Genomic DNA, 21766 nt, shown 5'->3' with positions numbered 1-21766 from the left:
ATTTTAAAAGGGATGCTGTCAATGGTGGCAGTTTCCATACATGCCTATATTACATTTGTTGCAACAAGAACACAGTTCTGTACTTACGTATTGGCAATACAGGGGTACCTCGGGTTACCGACGCTTCAGGTTATAGACTCCGCTAACCCAGAAATAGTACCTCAGGTTAAGAACTTTGCTTCAGGATGAGAACAGTTAATCGTGCGGCGGCAGCAGGAGGCCCCATTAGCTAAAGTGGTACCTCAGGTTAAGAACAGTTTCAGGTTAAGAACGAACCTTCAGAACGACTTAAGTTCTTAACCCTGAGGTACCACTGTACTGAGGTAACCTTGAAACAATTTCTGATTCCAAGGAAATGTTTAGATTCTGGATACCTAGCTTCCAGTTAAGCAGCTGGTTGTTGTTGTTTTTACCGACTTGGTCAACAACATATGTCAGTAAACTCTTAGGTCATATTATGTAACAGGTCAATTTTATATTGGAGTACGACTAAGCTTTAAAAAAGGTTTCTGAAACTGTCCGTTACAAAAAATACTGCATTGTCCAGAAAATTTGATTTGATTGGGGTTTGTTTTTGTTTATAGTAAAATAGCAATATGTAACCCTTCTCCCCAATTTAAATAAATGTTTATATAGATAGCCAGATGTGAACTGCACAGTAGCCATACAGTTTCATTTCTACTAGTTTATTTTTTTTTTAAAAAAAAACCCTTGAGTTTAACGTATGAATTTATTGTTTTATACAATCACAATTTGAAGACATAACTAGAACAGTACTAAAAATGTGACATAGGAACTGATACGAACAGAATTAAAACAGAAAGTATGAATGCCTTAAATTGGGGTGTCATTTTTTACCAGAGTGGCAAGAACTGCTCAGGTAGATACAGTACAATGCCAGCTTTGTGGATCACACTGCTCTATGAACCAAGGTACAAGCTTTATTTGCCATGGCCCCGCCGAGGCTGCAGACAACACCCACAACCTGCTAGATTATTAGGTAGCATGGTGTGAAAAAAAGAATACTATTTTAGCTCCTAAATGGAACAAAATAGCACAGTAAGCTAGCACTGTACAGGGGAAAACCTGTTGAGTCACTTCTGACAAGGCATAAGGAGGTAATCTGAGTAAAGACATTTACAGAAGGAAAGGTATGATGATGCTTCCCAAAAATGACTTCGGTTCATTTAATTATCTCTGCACCACTATGCATGCTATTTATGCTACTTTACAATAGTTTTGTATGGTGAGGCTGTTTTGACATGTAGGTTGTATAAACCAGAATGCCCTTGATTTTCAGAGGAAGCTTCACTTGTTGTCATTTTATTTATTTACCTAAGTTTTTCCAAACCACCTTTCACACTGAACCTTCCTTGCACAAAGAAAAACCACCAAAATTGATTAGCATACATAAAAACACAGACACTCCCTATCATTAAGGCTGAGCCAAAAACAAGTTGTAATTAATCATAAATGCTATGAGCCGGAGGAAATTTGGAGCACGGTGAATTATGCCCGCCCTTTGATAGCCTACATTATTTGCACTTAGAAAATCAGATAACATGGCAACCACCAATCTTGATATATTATCAGATATGCATCGGCACAAACTCACCCACATCAGGGAGAGAGAGAGAGAGAGAGAGAGAGAGAGAGAGAGAGAGAGAGAGAGAGAGAGAGAGAGAGAGAGAGAGAGAGAGAGAACCAGACCCAGTTATAGGGGAAAATGGGCAGTTTGAAAACTCAAGCCATGGAAAAGTTATGTTAGATGATGTAAAAAGTGACAGATAACAACATGAAAAGTGGTTTCATCCAATACTAGTTATATTCAGAGGAGACCCATTGAAGTTAATTCAGATGTCGTAGGTTCATTCATGTCCATCTGCCCTGAGCAAAACTTAGTACTGTAGGAAAGAACTCAAATAAATTAAGTAGATTAGGCTCCCCTATAATTCCAGACTCTGATCAAGCAGACCCATTTCTTCCTCTGCCACTTCCTACGGTACTATTTTGCACAGAGTATTCACCAATGTTTCTAAAAGGAAATAATAATTCTAAAACACGGAGACCCTATTCGTGACAAGTCATATGAAGTTGTCAGTGATTCCATAAATATCCCTGACGACATTCTTAGCAGGGAACTGATTGGAGAAGTTGCATGAAACATTTGTGCCTGAAGGCATCATCACAGCACAAAATCACTGAATTTTAGCTTCAAAAACAGATAAACCCTCTATCTAGGTTAGAGATAGATGATCTGTTAATGTGAGTTTTCTGAGTTTCTCATCTTAAATTCGGTTCTCCATATTTTAAAATAACATGAAAATTTGTCAGCATTTTAGTATGAGTTTCTTTTCTATACACATTAATTAATTAAATTTATTAGTCACTTGTTTTGCCACAGCAACTCAAAGTGACTTACAATATTTTAAGGAAAAAACACATACATTGAAACTAGCATTTAACAACTCTGTAAGCAGTTTAAAATAATATACACCTTTTGCAAGCAATTTCCCCATATATAATGCAATTTTGTTTGTTCTTTTCATAAATATATTCATTTTTATGCATACTTTGCCCTAATATATGATTTTTTTGTAAAAAAAAAAACCTGGTTGAAAAACTGCACCATCAAGTTCAGAAAACTGCGAATTCCAAAGGATACCTGGTGTTGCGGCTTTCACATTTTTTCAGAAAGTACAAATTTGGTTAGTTCTCCTTTAAATGTGAACTGAATCAGATTTCTTCCCCATGCCACATCTAGATGTAGGACTGCAATGAGAGTCAGACACATACTAACCTCAAAGAGCTACATGGGAAGGATGAGTGCTTAGCCAAAAGTCACCTGTGTCCAAGAACCACCCTCCCCTCAAGTGGTTTCTCTTTTAAAACAAACAACTTTACAATCTAAATCCATTTTTCCTTTACAAACCAACCATCCATTGAACAAAAACTCAGTAGTGAAGAACCACTGCCAGTCAGTACAGACAGTGCAGAGCTAGATGGACCACTGGTCGGACTCAGTACAAGACAGCTTTCTATATGTCCCTTGTGTTTGTTTGACTGAATGGATGCCTCTGGTAGGAGAAAAAGAAAGGCAGTTTTTGTCTATCCCCCTCCTTCTATAGTCCCCAGCGCCCTCTGAAAATTAGTCTCAGAGGGTTGGGTGAGAGCCAGTGTGGTGCAGTGGTTAAGAGCAGTGGACTCATAATCTGGGGAACCGGGTTCGATTCCCTGCTCCTCCACATGCAGCTGCTGGGTGATCTTGGATCAGTCACACTTCTTTGAAGTCTCTCAGCCCCACTCACCTCACAGAGTGTCTGTTGAGGGTGAGGAAGGGAAAGGAGATTGTTAGCCACTTTGAGACTCCTTAGGGTAGTGATAAAGCGGGATATCAAATCCAAACTACTACTCTTCTTCCTCTTCTTCTTCTTCTTCTTCTTCTTCTTCTTCTTCTTCTTCTTCTTCTTCTTCTTCTTCTTCTTCTTCCTCCGGAATATGGTGGAAGGTGACGTTGGGGCCTCAAGGGGGAAGAACAAATCATCACCAGCAGCAAAATTGTTTCCCTTTTTCATTAGCATAAAAATCTGCAGGATCAAAAGTCCATTTGTGAGCACAAGCTCACTGGATTCCAACAAAGAGCAGCAACTGGATTTCACTCATAGGGAACAGCATGCCAGAAAGCACAGTATGAGGAGGACACTAAGGGGGCTAGCAGCAGATGACATGAGAGGAAGCAATGACTATGCTGAAAATGAAGGCCAGGGAGTAGCATTAATTCATCCAGGCATATTCATTGCCTGTTTACTCTTGCTTTGCTGGATCAGATTAATGTCAACCTGCTCCAGTACTCTACTTCCAACAGCAGCTAACCAAACACCTATGGAAGCTCACACAGAAGAAGCATGGAGGTGATGTCATTGTTTAGAACCAGGTTGTATCCAGCCACTGGTACAGACCAGAAGCTACACCATCTTTGAACCATCAAGGCTCCATTTAGTGAACATAACATCGACAAGACTTGACCTCCATGAATTTGTTTTGTCCTGGTTTTTTTTGAAGTTGCTTTTCAAAGCCATCCAAGCTAAGGGCCAACATGATGTTTTGTGGCAATGAATTACACAAGTTAATTATGCTTCTTACCATCTGTTTTGTAGCACTTCCTTCCATGTGTTTTTAACACCAGGTGATTACTTGCTTCCATGTGTGAATCAGCCACCCTGAAATTTCAGTGAAGACAGTTCATGTATTTAGTTGAATTATTGATTGAACATACATATTGGAGCCTTATATTTCTTTCTCTTTGTATTTGTATACCACCCCAGTATGCCTGCAGATGAAGGTGCAACCAGGAGGCATTTTCACTGGAGTAAATAATGATAAATATGTGAATCAGTTCAAAGAAAACTTCCAAAGGAAGGAGGGCAGGTTAGATGCAAAACCTGTTAAGGGGAAATGTTTAATGCAGAGATGGGGATCCTCTGGCCCTCCAGATGTTGTTGAATTCCAGTTTTCATTAGATCCAGACAGCACCATCAGTGGTCAAGGATGCTGGGAGCTGTGGTTCAACATCTGGAGGACCACAGGCTCCCTGTCCCTGATTTAAGAAGAGAATTGACAGGGTCATAACATTTGAAGGAAAACATGGTTTTAGCCAATGCATTAACAACCAACTAGAGCAGGCATGCACAACTTGCGGCCCTCCAGATGTTTTGGCCTACAACTCCCATGATCCCTAGCTAACAGGACCAGTGGTCAGGGATGGTGGGAATTGTAGTCCAAAACATCTAGAGGGCCGCAAGTTGGGCATGCCTGAACTAGAGGAAGATACAGTAGGAAGAAGGCCCATGGCACTGTATCGTGTTTTCAGGTTATCAGAAGCAGTGTTTAAAAACATTTAAAACATTGGTCTAGGGGAGAGACTACCAGAAGGATGGGCAAAGGCTTTAGCAGGAGATCCAGAAAAGAAAGAGTAGATATTGAAAAGGAAGACATGATGTTATTGTTGTGACAGCACATGAGAGATAGGCAAATGGAAGAAGGGAGTCAAGAGATGACCTCAGTCTATTGCATGAGTTCCCTCCACTACTTTAATGCAGAATGATGAGACCAATTACATCAATTTATGGATCATAGAAGTCTCAGATTCAAGGAAGGGACCCAGTCTCTCCTAGTTAGACACTTCCTTCATACTCATGCTTTGTTTCCTCAAGACAAGTTCGGCCAGTTCTAGGGCAGTTCTAGCCAGAAAATCTGAGTCAGCTGCGACACATTATGCAGACAGTGATCTTGTTTTAAACACAGAGTTAGGACACTCATTGCTCACTGCCAGCCCAATAAACAAACAGATTCCTGAGGGGTCATTAAGGCCCCACTGTTTTTCAATAAGTGTCCTTCACATATTACAGTTTTTATGTGTAGAAGTAAACACACACACACACACACACACACACACACACACACACACCCTGTGTCAAAGGCAGGGGTCTCTGAATTCAGAGCTCAAACCCCCACTTAAGAGCCCATGGAGTCAGGCTCCAAATCCCAAACCCTCATGCTCCAACTGCAGGCGAGTGGAGGAGAGTACCCAGTTATGAGCCAGCTCTAATTAAACCAGGAATGAATTCCAGAATACTCTGATTAACCTAGGATACCGACTCATACAAGGGACTTCATCCTAGGCTGAACACGTTGCATGCACTTCCTCCAGGTGACCATTCTGTGTGTTTCCTATGTTCACTAGCAACCAGTAAACATTGTAACAGGCACACTTATTTCTTGCCGAAATGAACTGCAAGGCAGGAATTCACCAAATCGTAAAATTGAAATGTAGCTCAGAGAGGGCCTGAGTCAACAGTGCAAGGGTGGGCAGGGAAAGAAAGAGAAATTGGCTCATTTTATGTATCCTTTGCTTTTTGAGCTGTTTTGGGAGTACCAGACTTTTGTGTGAAGGGAATTCGTGCTCAAGAAGACACTTGAAGGGGCAAACACGCTCAACAGAATGACTTTTATATAATCACAACCTGCTAATAGTGGAGGCTGGCTAATGGGAGTTCCCTCAAGTTGTGAAATTCCCTTTTTTCCTCCCTACGGTATATAGAGGAAAAAAGAGAGGCTCAAACAGTGTCCACATTAATGGCTGTCCAGTGCCAGGGAAAGACCTTTCTTTTCTTCTAGGGATTGTAATGTTGTTTTAGCATCATTTCCAGACCTTGTATTGATATTCATTATGCAAGTCTCGGCTGTTATGCTGATTAATTTATTTTGCCCTGTGCAGTGAGTTAACCCTCTGTCATTTTGATTAAAATAAAAAAAATTCCTTCAGTAGCACCTTAAAGACCAACTAAGTTTATATTTTGGTATGAGCTTTCGTGTGCATGCACACTTCTTCAGATACCCATGCACATGAAGTGTCCATGCACACGAAAGCTCATACCAAAATATAAACTTAGTTGGTCTTTAAGGTGCTACTGAAGGAATTTTTTTATTCTGCTTCGACCCAGACCAACACGGCTACCTACCTGTAACTCATTTTGATTAGTTCACCTCCATCATTTTAGTGTTGTGCTATGGTTTTTAGGTTTGATTAAGTCAGTGGTTCTCAAAGGATGTGGTGCGCCACACTGGTGTGGCAGGAGAGGATGGCAAGTGTGGTGGGAAGATTCAAGGATAATCAAAGAAACGTTTAAACATTTCAGTGAAGTATAGTATTGAATCAAAATGTTCAAATATATTAAAGGATGCCATATAGAGGAGGGAGAAAGGTTGTTTTTTGCTGCTCCAGAGAAGCGGACAAAGAGCAATGGATTCAAGCTACAAGAAAGAACAGGCCCGGCTCTATGTGTAGTCCCGGTGGTGTGGGGTGCCAGGGTGCCGGGCCGGCAGGGGGGGGGGCGCTCGCGGCAAAGTCGCGCGGAAGCCGTGCTGCGCGCTGCGAGGGCGCGGGAGTGATCTCCGCGCCTCAACGCCAGGGCGCCCGACCTGCTTGAGACGGCCCTGAGAAAGAAGATTCCACCTAAACATTAGGAAGAACTTCCTGACAGTAAGAGCTGTTCGGCAGTGGAATTTGCTGCCAAGGAGTGTGGTGGAATCTCCTTCTTTGGAGGTCTTTAAATAGAGGCTTGACAGCCATCTGTCAGGAATGCTTTGATGGTGTTTCCTGCTTGGCAGGGGGTTGGACTGGATGGCCCTTGTGGTCTCTTCCAACTCTTCCAACTGGAGAGCCAGTGTGGTGTAGTGGTTAAGAGCAGTAGACTCGTAATCTGGGGAACCGGGTTCGTGTCTCCGCTCCTCCACATGCAGCTACTGGGTGACCTTGGGCTAGTCACACTTCTCTGAAGTCCCTCAGCCCCACCCACCTCACAGGGTGTCTGTTGTGGGGGAGGAGGGGAAAGGAGATTGTTAGCCGCTTTGAGACTCCTTCGGGTAGTGATAAAGCGGGATATCAAATCCAAACTCTTCTCTTCTTCTTCCAACTCTATGATTCTATTTTTCTATGATTCTATGAAAATAATATTTTTTTATTTGCTGAATATGGATAAATCTTCTCAAAATGGGAGCAAATGATATTGATGACAATCCTAGTTGTGTTTCCCAATGATCTTTCTTTCTATCTTTTTTATTATAAATATATTTCATTGATTTTAAATATTGTATCACAAGAGTACAAAAAAAGCAAACACCACCCGCGAGTTAGCAAAAATATATTATATAGAAATAAGAATAATTACCCAAAAATAAATATTAGTTATAAATAAAATACAGTTCTTCCATACTTTAGGACTCCCATCTCTCTCCGCATGGGTCCTTCATTTCCTCATTAACTGCATTATATTATAACAATTAACTTAGGCTATATTGTCTATATTCTTTATAATATATTATATTGCGGAATGTATATTGTCCCAATGTACAGTATTTCTTTCTTATCAGTAAAAAAAAATGATGTGGCATGAAGTAAATTTTTATTCTGAAACAAAAAATTAAAAAAAATCCTTCCAGTAGCACTTTAGAGACCAACTAAGTTTGTCATAGGTATGAGCTTTCATGTACATGCACACTTCTTCAGATACCATACTTTATTCTGAAAGTATGGCCCAGATAAAAAAGTTTGAGAACTTCTGGATTAAGTTTGTTTTAAAACAATAAATGCTGTTATTTAAATAAACTGCACTACCCAGAGAACTCTGGTTATGGGGTGACTCAGAAACACCATAAATAAATAAATTGAGGCACTGAGCAAGACAAGCTGCAAATGTCTCCTGAGAATTTAGAATTATTTTGAGTCCATAGACATAACACCAACGCAAGCTAAGAACCACCTGAGCCAGCCCTGCACCTTTCCTTGGGAAGGTTCAATCATACCCAAAGCCAATAGGAATTTCTGCCAGTCAGAGAGCACACTTGACTTACTCTATTTTCTTCTCTCTTTTCAGCTGGAGAAATAGTGCAAAGTGTATTCTCAGGACAGTGGGACCTAAGACAACAGCGCAAAGTTACAGAAATTACCAAACAAATTGAAGGTATGCAGAGCACAGAAGGTGCAGGGGCGCAACCACAACAACACAAATTCCAGGAAATTCCTCTCCAAAGTGATGCAGGACAAGCAGGGAGCTCTGGCGCTTCAGGACAACAATGGGGCTTTCCACGACAGTCAAAGAGCTCTGGTTCTTCAGGTCAACCAGGGAGCTCTGGCTCTTCAGGACAACAACGAGGGTCTTCAGGACAAGCAGGGAGCTCTGGCTCTTCAGGACAACAATGGGGTTTTCCAGGACAGTCAAAGAGCTCTGGCTCTTCAGGTCAACCAGGGAGCTCTGGCTCTTCAGGAGAACAACGGGGCTCTATGGGGCAAGCAGGGAGCTCTGACTCTTCAGGACGAGGGTCTTCAGGGCAAGCAGGGAGCTCTGGCTCTTCAGGAAGAGGGTCTTCAGGGCAAACAGGGAGCTCTGACTCTTCAGGACGAGGCTCTTCGGGACAAGCAGGGAGCTCTGGATCTTCATGCCAAGCAGGGAACTCTGGCTCTTCAGGACGAGGGTCTTCAGGGCAAGCAGGGAGCTCTGGCTCTTCAGGACAAGGGTCTTCAGGGCAAGCAGGGAGCTCTGGCTCTTCAGGACGAGGCTCTTCGGGACAAGCAGGGAGCTCTGGATCTTCATGCCAAGCAGGGAGCTCTGGCTCTTCAGGACGAGGCTCTTCGGGACAAGCAGGGAGCTCTGGATCTTCAGGCCAAGCAGGGAGCTCTGGCTCTTCAGGACGAGGGTCTTCAGGGCAAGCAGGGAGCTCTGGCTCTTCAGGACGAGGCTCTTCGGGACAAGCAGGGAGCTCTGGATCTTCAGGCCAAGCAGGGAGCTCTGGCTCTTCAGGACGAGGGTCTTCAGGGCAAGCAGGGAGCTCTGACTCTTCAGGACGAGGCTCTTCGGGACAAGCAGGGAGCTCTGGATCTTCAGGCCAAGCAGGGAGCTCTGGCTCTTCAGGACGAGGGTCTTCAGGGCAAGCAGGGAGCTCTGACTCTTCAGGACGAGGCTCTTCGGGACAAGCAGGGAGCTCTGGATCTTCAGGACGAGGCTCTTCGGGACAAGCAGGGAGCTCTTCAGGACAACAACAACAACAAAAAATCCAGGACCTTCCTAGTCCAAGCCAAGACAACAAGGGCGGTGAATTATCTAGGTAAGGAATGGGCACTGAGAGGACAAGTTGTAAAGAATATCTTATGTTTACTGGACTCTTTTTTCTGTTCAGTTCAGGTATGTGTACAGTACATAGTGACAACTTCAGAGTCTGAAGAGGATACACAAATATGTCACACTGCACCTGGATTCTGTGCATATTTACCTTACGTACCCGAAAATTGTTTTTTTAAGGAAAACCCAAAAGTTGGAAAATCTGGATGTATAACAGCCCTATCTTAACAGCATACCGGTAGCATTGCATCCCACAAAGGGGTTGGAAAGAGGGAGAGAGAGCCAAGTGTCGGATTGGGACTCAGTTAATACAACCACCTCTCCCAAAAGAGACTCTGTACCTTTAACTGTGATATAAGAGGCATCGTTATCATCACCAACAAATGCAACTTCCTCCTTTTACTCTATCTGTGTACTTGTAGAAGTTGCTCATGCTTAGTTCCTATACATGCAGCTTTTGCCAAGAAAAACTGTAGCAACCCGGCTGCTCAGTTAGGCACTCACTAGAATAGTCCTATGAGCATCACTTTCTCACACCCTTATTTTCCCATCTGTAAAAATGAGAATAATAACAACTAAGTTCATAGTTCAGTTGTGAAGATAAGCAGAATAACAATTGTAGAAGCACTTTGCATTTTAAAGGCGTCATTGTTAGTGTGAACTTGTCCCACTCAATGGAAAACTACTAAAAAATAATTTACAGCACCTAAAATAATTTACAGCACCTAAATGCATGCTAATTATGTATAAAACAGCATTATATGCAGAGCTACTCATAGGGAACCATACCATGAAATACACAATCTAGACTAGACCCTAAAATAGAACTTGGCTCTCTGGAAATCTTAATATTTCTTAAGGTAGGTTTTTGATCCTTGCGGCTTGGGAAAACATTTGAAAATTGGTGATTAATGCCCATGAAAGATTCAGGCTGCATATGTACATTTGAAACACACGGCCCATGAAAAAGTTTTTTCCTGGGAACTGTGGTTTAAGCTTCACAGAGCTACAATACCCTGCTTCCTTCACAAACTCCAGTTCCTAAGAAAATAAAAAAATCCTTCCAGTAGCACCTTAGAGACCAACTAAGTTTGTCATAGTCTCTAAGTTTGTTGGTCTCTAAGGTGCTACTGGAAGGATTTTTTTATTTTGTTTTGACTGCGTCAGACCAACACGGCTACCTACCTGTATCCAGTTCCTAAGATTATTGGGGTGAGTGTGTGCCTCATAGTTCATTTAAAAAAGAAAACGAAAAGGTGGACTTTCAAAACTGCATTCCCTATGCCTTGCTGAGTTCCCTTCTCTCCACCTTTCTCACCTGCTGCCCTAGCCAACATTTTCCTTCTTTTTGTGTCCTGCACCATCTAAATCCATGCCAAAATATTTCTAATGGATTTGTGTGTTTGAATACTATGGAATACTACTGTAAGAGCACAGAATGCAAGCTTACCCATTCATTTTAACAAAAACGTAGAGTTTTTTGCGCAGTCTACATGCTGAGTTTTGCATTTTATTCATGTGCTTTGAGAAATGGGGTTGCATCCAACTGCATTTTGCTCAGAATAGGCCCATTGAAATTATGGCAATGGACCTAAGTTAGTCATGGTTATTGAATTCAATGGGTCACACCACAATGCAGGTCATTTGGGCACGTATATAATTTGTTTGCAACGTATGCACTTTTTACATATGGTAGTTGCCTGTTGTTTTCTATCCATGCCCAGTGCTCCAATTCTATACAAGAAGCATAATAGGTTGCTGCCTTCCTATTATAAGTGAACCAACAACAGGACTGTAGGAGTCACTACAAATTTTGGCATAGCAAAGAAGCCACACTGTTTATCTACCCAGGCACACTGTTCTAGTTGTTCCAGCCAGTTTCTACAACCATCCCCAGTGTAGTTGTAGTAGTTGTTGTTGTTAATTGAATTTCTATACCACCCTTCATCCAAGGATCACAGGGCAGTTTACAATATGAAAACACAAAAATACATAATGCAATATTGGGTTGCCATGGCATGGGTGATTTGTTGAGACTTCTTCCAATGCAATTTGTTCTTCTCCACAACCATCATGAAAAAACTATTCAGATGAATTGATTCAGAGTGGACCCATTGAAATGAATGAACATAACTGTTAGGTCCCTTTATTTCTACTCTATGTAAAACTCAGCTGAATACCACGTGAAAGGTTTATTTACGCAATCAAAGGTTTGCAATGGGGACGTGTCCTGCAGTTTGCTCAATAATTGCATTGCATTTGCCTTACCTGGGTCAGCTAGTTCCTCTATGTGTCAGTCAGCTGATCTGCTGAGATACACACAATTTGTGTCAACCAGGGCATGATTTCCCTTTGAGCATGGACACAGCCCTGGAATACATGCAATCATGTTAAAACTAGTGAGCACCTGCATCTGGAAACAGGTACAAAGGGTTTTTTAAACTCTCTGTACTAAGTATCAGGGAAGGGTTTCCAAGGGTGACAATGTGATCTGAAGCCTGGTTTAAATTTAAAGCGCACGTTGCTTCGGTCCACAGAGAGATTATAGTATGTGTTTGGTCAAAGGACTTAAAAGGAAGGAAGAAAGAACAGGCAGATCAAGACTGCTAGCTCAGCTGCCCACGCCTGGAAGCGTGAAGCCAGCCGCAAATCAGGCACAATGAAAGTGGACTGGCAAAACTGGTTTATGGATAAGCACTAAGAAAATCGCCACAAACTGGAAGATAAACCAAAACCCAGGAGATCCATGTGACACTTTTCAATTAGGTCAGCGCAAAGGATTATTTAAAAGCAGTTTGATTACAATGATGAACCTGAGCCAGGAATCTAAAGCACGTATTGTCCTCGAACCACAACAACTTGTTCTGCTCTCCAGCATTTAAGGAATTAAAAGTTCAATGAGATTCCCACACCAAAAAAATCCCAAGAATCCCCAGTAATCTTACCTCCTCATTTCCTGTATTGCACAACTGCCCTGCAAGAAACTTTCTGGGATAATCAGAGGGGAAAGCTGGGATGGAGATTTTCCCCATTCCTCTTTCACTTCTCCACTCACCTTTTTAGGGTTCAAACTGGCAGTCTTCCTGTCAGCAAAAGCTGTCCAATCAGCTGCCGGGAAGCTGAGACAAGGCCAATGCTACTCAGCATGACAGGACCGCATCCATGCGACCTATACGTCTCCAAAGATGTTGCAGCAGCAAGTGCCAGGCCAGGTCTCAGGGTGGAGCCTATTCAATGGGAAACGTCAGAGATGGAAATAGCTCAGGAAACAGGATTTGTCTTTTTAAAACGTTGTGCATTTGGACATTCAGGGATAGATAGGGTTGTTGCTTTGCTCTGTGCACTGGGTTAGGTTTTTGGAGGTTGGTCAACATCTGTTATTCACAGGTTATGATACTCCTCCAGAAGTCAGACCGGTCCTGGATCACAGGGTGCTAAACTTTTTGCTTTGCTTTATCCTGCAGAAAGTTACAGTTCACCGCACCCTTAACAAACTAGGATTCATGGGATATGTATGTGCTTTAAATGTTCTGTTCTCTATTCTAGTCCTTCCACACCGTCTTGTGCCACCTACATCTCCTTTCTTACAGAATAATAAAATCACAGAATTGTAGAGTTGGAAGGGTTCCTGAGGGTTATCTAGTCCAACCCTCCTGCAATGCAGGCATCTCAGCACACTGTTTCCCATCCTGTTTGAAACCATACTGTACCCTGCTTAGCTTTGAAATGTGCCAGCATTTTTATTACTGAGCCATTACTGTTGGAGTCTGTCCAATCAGACAAGAAGGGAGTGGGTGCAGGCAGTGAAGGTGGACCATTTGATGAACAAATCCAGCATGGAAAATTCAGCTCAACCGATGGGCAACATGGTGTGCCTGTTGCAGTGTTGTAGTGTCTGTGCACACCCCATTGATAACCCCCAAAGTAGCTGAGAACATGCTGTAGAGTAGACAGATTCCTTTACTTCTTGTTGCAGTGAGTGGCATTGAATGCTAGTCCTACACAGAGTAGACCCACTGAAGTGAACAAACATGACTCCCATTCATTCATTTCAGTGGCTCTGCTCTGTTGTTGTTGTTTAGTCATTTAGTTGTGTCCGACTCTTCGTGACCCCATGGACCATAGCACGCCAGGCACTCCTGTCTTCCACTGCCTCCCGCAGCTTGGTCAAACTCATGTTCGTAGCTTCCAACCATCTCGTCCTCTGTCATCCCCTTCTCCTTGTGACCTCAATCTTTCCCAACATCAGGGTCTTTTCCAAGGATTCTTCTCTTCTCATGAGGTGGCCAAAGTATTGGAGCCTCAGTTTCACGATCTGTCCTTCCAGTGAGCACTCAGGGCTGATTTCATTAAGAATGGATCTTGCAGTCCATGGGACTCTCAAAAGTCTCCTCCAGCACCATAATTCAAAAGCATCAATTCTTCGGCGATCAGCCTTCTTTATGGTCCAGCTCTCACTTCCATACATCACTACTGGGAAAACCATATCTTTAACTATATGGACTTTTGTCAGCAAGGTGATGTCTCTGCTTTTTAAGATGCTGTCTAGGTTTGTCACTGCTTTTCTCCCAAGAAGCAGGCGTCTTTTAATTTCGTGACTGCTGTCACCATCTGCAGTGATCAAGGAGCCCAAGAAAGTAAAATCTCTTACTGCATCCATTTCTTCGCCTTCTTTTTGCTAGGAGGTGATGGGACCAGTGGCCATGATCTTGGTTTTTTTGATGTTGAGCTTCGGACCATATTTTGCGCTCTCCTCTTTCACCCTCATTAAAAGGTTCTTTAATTCCTCCTCACTTTCTGCCATCAAGGTTCTGCCATCTAAGTCTGCTCTGGACTTAGCCCAATACAATCCAGTGCAACCCAAAGTTATTTTGACTTGGAACAGATGAAGCAACTATTGCTAATGTGTGGTCTGTCCAATGAGCAGCCAGTTCTTAGTGGGACTCCTTTGATTCTCTGAATGTCACCCTTATCAGCTGAGTTTGTGAGGTACCCGGTAGTTCCTAAATACCAGTCCCTATTGTGTGTGTGGAATATGCATACCAGCCCCAACGTGACCCACACCCCACTCCAGAACACGAAGGAAAAACATTTCATTGACCCTTTCCTGATGTACAATAGGGTTTTGTGCATCTTGTTCCTCCTACATTAATAGGACGAGAAGCTGTTGAGCAGGAGATGATTCTTCCCAGGTAGGCACACAATAATAAACAAAATAAGGAAAGCAGACACCCATCAAGGATGATACAATTCTGGGGCATCCTGCTTTAGGGGGTGGTGTTTTCATAAATGATCCATGACATGGGGGTCTTGCAGCAGCTCTTCAATCTGCTTTGGGTCCATACAATGAAAAGTGATATACACAAGCCTCAAATAAGTAAAATAAATAAATGAGAGCACCTGCTTTCTCTCCAGAATGAACCCCTACGCTGGCCTTGTGGACTGCCTGCGTGCCACCTGGCTGACGGGAAAGACACGTCCCATGGAGTATCGGAAAGGGCAGCTGGAGGCACTGAACCGCTTCCTGGAAGAGAGGAGGTCAGATCTTCTGCATGCCCTGAACCAAGACATGCGAAGGGTGAGTGTGGTCATCCAGGTCAGAGGAACCACAAGGGTTATGGCATGGTGTGGCTCTTCAGCCCAGAATGGACTCTGCTCATGTATTTTCTTTCTTGTGTCCTCTGTACAGCCCCATTTCGAAGGGGATGTCGCTGAGGTTGCCTTCACAAGGAGTGAGGTGAACAATGCCCTTAACAACCTGTGCTGCTGGATGAAGGATGAGAACGTGAGCAAGAACTTGGTAAGGAGGCCGAGTTGAGAAAAGAGGAAAGATGACCTCGTGTGTTAAATGGGGAGAAAAGCCTAGAAGCTGTGCTCATTAAACTGGGGGTGGATCTTGTATCTGTGCAGTGTCCTTTCAAAATGGTTATATGGATGTTCTATTCGAAGGAGTCATTTAACTGATTCTCTATTATCTATCTCTCTATCTCTCTATCTAATCTAGTTACAGGTAGGTAGCCGTATTGGTCTGCCATAGTCGAAACAAACAAACAAAAAAAATCCTTCCAGTAGCACCTTAGAGACCAACTAAGTTTGTTATTGGTATGAGCTTTCATGTGCATGCACACTTCTTCAGATACCAGGTATATGAAGAAGTGTGCATGTACACAAAAGCTCATACCAATAACAAACTTAGTTGGTCTCTAAGGTGCTACTGGAATGGATTTTTTTATTTTGTTTTATATATCTATCATCTATCTATCTATCAATCATCTATCTATCTATCTATTATCTATCATCTCGATCTATTTATTTGTATGTAAGATCTCAAACTGGGGCCTCCAGCAGCTGGTCTCCTAGTGCTTAGTTCCTGTGCCAGCAGCACTCACATTCCCACTGGTTTAGTAAGATCACGTACATTGCCCCATTTTAGCTATGTTGACCGAGTTCATTTTCACACTAAAAATCAGCAGTGGCTGAAATGCACATTTCAGGCTTTCATTTCTACAACTCGCTTCGCTCTTCTTCACTCTGCTCCACTTGCTTCATAGATTTTTGTGTGTGCCTTCACTTCCCTATAGGCCACCCAGCTTGACTGTGCCTTCATTCGCAAGGACCCGTACGGTGTGGCCGTCATCATTGCACCCTATAACTACCCCATCCATCTTCTCTTGGTGCCTCTTGTGGGGGCCATCGCAGCTGGTGAGTGAAAAACCATCAGAGGTCGTCCATCTAGTGCTTCACAGCAGAATCCCCACTGGCATGTCCCTTTTTCCACTGGTCTCTCTACAGAGGCAGCGGCTGCCGCTGCTTGTTTCCAGGCATGCTGTAGTCTTTCTGTCTCATGTCATTATGGCAGTGGTGTCCAAACTTTTTTCAAAGAGGGCCAGATTTGATGAAGTGAAGGGCCGTGGGGGATTACCAAAAGGCCAACCAAAAGTCGTTGAGCTTTTTTTTTAGGATTATGATTTTACCCCAGAGTTGTTGAGCTTTTTTTAAAGGTAGTAAACTGCCACAGGGGCCGGATTAAACCAGATTATGCCCCTGTAACGGACTTTGGACCTGCCTGCATTATGGTAATGTATCCCTTCTCTCCCACCAGGGAATTGCGTGATTGTCAAACCCGCAGAGCTAGCCCGCCACACCGAAAGGCTTCTTGCCGAAGCGCTGCCTTGCTATCTTGACCCGGTGAGTTCCTCAGTTCCATCTTGTTTTCTCGGAGCATAACCAATGCCAACTTACATGCCTTCTTCCTGCTCCTGAGTATTACAGTTGTCTTCCTTCCCCGGTGTGATGGGTATTGTCAAGTGGCGGCACAGGGGTCACCACTGAACTATCTCTCAGGAGGATGGTGGTGATGATGGTAAACTGAATTGCATAAGAGGAGCTGTGCTGGATCTAGTCCAGGACTCTGTTTTCCACAGTAGCCAACCTGATACCTATGGGAGGTCTGCAAGGGAGGAATGAGCACACCATCACTTTCCTGCCGTTGTTCCACAGCAACTGGTATTCAGAGGTTCACTATCACTGATCTTGAAGAGCAGCACTCTTCATAACAATAGCCACTGGTAGCCTTATCCTGCATGAATTTGTCTAACGTGAACCTTCTCTTTATTTTAACAGGAAACCTTTGCTGTAGTGACAGGTGGCACTGAAGAGGTAACCAAACTACTGGAGAACCAGTTTGATTACATCTTTTTCACAGGTGATCTCTTTTTTTATTAAAAACAAAAACAAAACACACCTCAATTTTTATTACCATCACCCTTTATATAGTGCTTATAAAATTAAAGTATTCTCATAAGCCACATCCCAACAGAATGTCAGATTTCCACTTTTTTTTAATAAAAAAAAAGCATACCTTGATCTTGGAAACTGCAGTAAATTATAAAAATTAAATATGGGCTATGTTACTTATTTCCATAATTCATTTTTACACGGATTCTTTCTTTAAGCACAAGATTTGGGGTTCCTTGGTGCAGAATGTGAGGTGGGAGTTTGGGAAGTAGCGACCTGCGTATCTCTCTCGTGACTCCCCTAAATCTTGCCATCCCTCTGCAGGGAGTCCCCGTGTGGGAAAGATTATCATGACTGCAGCAGCCAAACACCTGACCCCATTGACTCTGGAGCTGGGGGGCAAAAACCCCTGCTATGTGGATAAATGCTGCAATTTCCAGAACGCGGCCAACCGAATTGTCTGGGGAAAGTTCTTCAACGCTGGCCAGACTTGCATTGCGCCAGACTATGTGATCTGCACCATTGAGACGCAGGAGAGGCTGATGCCCTGCTTGCGCCAAGCTATCCGTGAGTTCTACGGCGAGTGCCCCCAGGATTCGCCCGACTTTGGCCGTCTGATTGACGATAAGCACTTCCGCCGTCTTCGAGCATTCCTGGAATGTGGCCGAGTGGCCATTGGTGGAGAGTCTGATGAAAGTGACCGTTACATTGGTGAGCAAGTGACCTGCTGATGGGGAGCCTGGGGTGGGGAAAATACCGGGAGACCCTCTTTGATATCTCCCCCCCCCCCGTTTTATTTTTGACATTTACAGTGGTGCCTCGCTTAACGAATGCCCTGCTTAACGAAATTTCCGCTTAACGAAAGGTTTTTTCCAGTGGAGGTTGCCTCGCTAGATGAATTCGTTTTACGAAAAATTCTTCTAGCGAATCGCGGTTTCCCATAGGAATGCATTGAAATTCAATTAATGCGTTCCTATGGGCAAAAAAAAAATCAAATAAATTCCAATGCATTCCTATGGGATTCGCTAGACGAATTTTTCATTATAAGAAAAGACCCGTGGAACGAATTAAATTCGTCTAGCGAGGCACCACTGTATATCCTATCCTTTCTCCCAAAGGAGCCCTTGGAGGTAAACAATGTAACAAAACAGAATTAAAAGATATTTAAAACATTTAACAACACAAGAAGAGGCCTGCTGGATCAGGCCAAAGGCCCAACTAGTCCAGCATATTGTGCTCACAGTTGCCAACCAGGTGCCTATGGGGAAGCCCACAAGCAGGTCCTGAGCACAAGAGCACTCAACCCACTTGCACTCCCTAGTAACCGGCATTCAGAGGCATGTTGTGGGCCTGGGAACTATGAAGTGCACCCTTGGGTAAAATGAAGGCCATGGCTGAATGGGAGGGCATGGGAGCAATCCGAGAGTATAACGTGTCTTGGTGCAATCTTCTGCCTGCAGCCCCCACTGTACTGGCTGATGTGAAGGAGTGGGAGCCGATCATGCAAGAAGAGGTCTTTGGGCCCATCTTGCCCATTTTCACCGTGGGAGACTTGGACGAGGCCATCCACTACATCAATAGAAAGCAACGCCCACTAGTTGCCTATGCCTTCTCCTGTGACTGCAAGGTATGCTTTAGGGTTAAGGTAAAGGGACCCCCGACCATTAGGTCCAGTCGTGACCGACTCTGGGGTTGCGGCGCTCATCTCGCTCTATTGGCCGAGGGAGCCGGCGTATAGCTTCCAGGTCATGTGGCCAGCATGACAAAGCCGCTTCTGGCGAACCAGAGCAGCACATGGAAACGGCGTTTACCTTCCCGCTGTAGCAGTACCTATTTATCTACTTGCACTTTGACGTGCTTTCGAACTGCTAGGTTGGCAGGAGCTGGGACCGAGCAACGGGAGCTCACCCCGTCGTGGGGATTCGAACCGCCGACCCTCCGATTGGCAATCCCTAGGCTCTGTGGTTTAACCCACAGTGCCACCCGCGTCCCTATACTTTAGGGTTAGAGCTCTCCTAATCGAAGAAGTTGGGGATAGTTACAGGAATGTGACCCAAGCTGGCCAACAGCCAGAGAGGTGTGGTGCTGCTTTCAAAATCTGCTTATGCTTGGCTGAATCAACATTCGTATAATGTCCACGAAGCAGCTCCCAGCAGCATATCTCTGCATGCCCATAGTGTTTAAACGGTGCGCCGGTGGCAAAGAGGCATGTTGGACTCCAGCTTCTGTGTGACATTCAACAAGTGTTTGTGTATATGGTAAATGCACAGCCCGATGCTTGTTTCTTAAGACATGAATTCCATGGAGGTAAAGGAGACTTAGCTACAGCATAATCCTATACATGTTTATTAAGAAACGTGTATGGGCTTACTCCCATAGAGGGTTGCAGCCTTGTTCCCCAAGTAAGTATATATAGGATTGTAGCCTGAACAAGGAGCAAGCTATATTTGCCCTATGAAAATCACATACCAGTCAGCACCAAATTCTGACAGCAGTGAATTTGCTCTGACCTACAGACATAGAACATGAGGTTGTTTGTGGTTGTGATGGACAAGGATACAGATGCATGCCCACTAATCCTTTTTTTAAAAATGCAGCAAAGTATACATGGAACAAGGACCATAAAGTGGTGCTACAAGTAATCTAGTGTACAGCTATTTGAAAAATACTATTTGAAAAATAGTTTGCAGAGCAGTAGTTCAGAATTTGGTCTATGGACAACTCTCTTCCTATTTATTCCCCAGCCCCTTAGCCTAACATTAAAAGATGATCACCAAGTGACAGAAAGTAGAGCTGAGGATCTAGGGCCCTCAAATATATTTGCAGTGAGTGAGGGTGTGTGGCTGAGAAATGCTGGAATGCCTTGCTGGTGTACTTGAGGTTATTAACATATTTAGATAGCTGTGGCAGCGGAGACTTTAATCATCAGGCTTCAAAGCAGCTCACACCTACACCAGTTATTACGTATATCAGTGGTATAAATCACACAGAGGCTTTCGGCTTCTGCACAAAAAATAGTGTGCTCTGTAAAACCGCCTTTCAAGGTAAATCCTTCTTCCAAGCCAGAGTTGCTGGTAAACAGCAATTCCTGCACTCAAGTAGCATGAATATTGGGAGAGCTTTGGATGTGGGGAAGGCGACAGTGTTAGTGTCCGATATACTTCCTTGGATAGTGGCTCTGACATTGCAGTACAGTGGAACCTCGGTTTATGAACACCTCGGATTATGAATTTTCAGTTTACGAACGCCGCGGACCCATCTGGAACGGATTAATTCACTTTCCATTACTTTCAATGGGAAAGTTCGCTTCAGTTTATGAACGCTTCAATTTATGAACAGACTTCCTGAACCAATTACACCCATGCTTCGGGTTAAGTACGCTTCAGGTTGAGTACTCCGCGGACCCGTCTGGAATGGATTAATCCACTTTCCATTAATTTAAAAGGGAAAGTTCGCTTCAGTTTTTGAACGCTTCAGTTTATGAACAGACTTCCGGAACCAATTGTGTTCATAAACCGAGGTACCACTGTATAAATCCATTCCCCCACCTATCTCCGAGATTTTGAGCCCTCTATTTCTTTTTTAAAGGAGAGGGAGTACCCAATGCTTTGTATCTTTTAGTTTTAAAAGATCTCTGAAGGGTGTGCACCCCTTTTGTCTGGTGCTAGTGCAAGCGCTCTCTCTCTCTCTCTCTCTCTCTCTCTCTCTCTCTCTCTCTCTCTCTCTCTCACACACACACACACACACACACACACACACTTTCAGAATGCAATTTCTTGTGCTAGCCAGTGAGTGGAAAGGTCTTAGACTGCATGAAAATTCTAGAAGCTAACTTTTGTGCAGGATGAATGAATAAAGAATAGCTCAATTTCAAAAATTTCGTATGTGTCACATGAACAGTGACAAAATGGCCATTCCAACACAATTCTATGCATGCTCACATGGAAGTTAGTTCCACTGAATTAAGTGGAGGCTTATTGTGCAATCCAAAGTGGGAAAATCTTCAAGGGGTCAGACACGCTCGTGATTTACCCCATGCAACATCCACAACATCCAAACCCCTCCTAGCCAGCAGACCTGGTGGTTTGGATTGCTCTTTGCCTCTCAGGAAAATCTGTATAGGATTTCAGCATGAATTTAATGTGCCACAAGTTGTTTTTGTTCAAAATTTCAGTTCACGTTTAAAATAAACCACCTTATTTACCGGTAAGGGGGAAAACCCTTAAAATGTGATAGATGGCATAAGTGAATTAAGAACCCTATACAGCGCATGGGAACAATCCGTTGGGAAAAGTTATTATACAAATGCCATTGAAATGAATGGAAACTGTGCCACAGTCCTAGTGTCGGTT

At 43.5% G+C, this 21766-nt stretch overlaps 1 protein-coding gene across 3 annotated transcripts in view; it reads left to right on the top strand.

Moving 5' to 3' along the window:
* Window positions 1-21766, top strand: part of ALDH3B1 (aldehyde dehydrogenase 3 family member B1) — a 29323-nt gene that overhangs the window by 3385 nt on the left and 4172 nt on the right. For 2 of the 3 annotated variants that reach the window (XM_035126030.2, XM_035126022.2), the window contains exons 2-9: window positions 8436-9663; window positions 15093-15255; window positions 15367-15477; window positions 16259-16379; window positions 16780-16865; window positions 17301-17382; window positions 17739-18125; window positions 18875-19041. In XM_035126030.2, the coding sequence (XP_034981921.2) occupies window positions 8436-9663; window positions 15093-15255; window positions 15367-15477; window positions 16259-16379; window positions 16780-16865; window positions 17301-17382; window positions 17739-18125; window positions 18875-19041 (2345 nt within the window). Of the gene's footprint in view, window positions 1-8435; window positions 9664-10805; window positions 10890-15092; window positions 15256-15366; window positions 15478-16258; window positions 16380-16779; window positions 16866-17300; window positions 17383-17738; window positions 18126-18874; window positions 19042-21766 lie in introns of those variants that run through there. The other variant, XM_060277752.1, reaches the window with a different exon arrangement.

This window comes from Zootoca vivipara, chromosome 1 (assembly GCF_963506605.1).
Source record: "Zootoca vivipara chromosome 1, rZooViv1.1, whole genome shotgun sequence".
Classification (NCBI taxonomy): Eukaryota; Metazoa; Chordata; class Lepidosauria; order Squamata; family Lacertidae; genus Zootoca; species Zootoca vivipara.
This window is presented reverse-complemented; position numbering and strand designations above follow the sequence as displayed.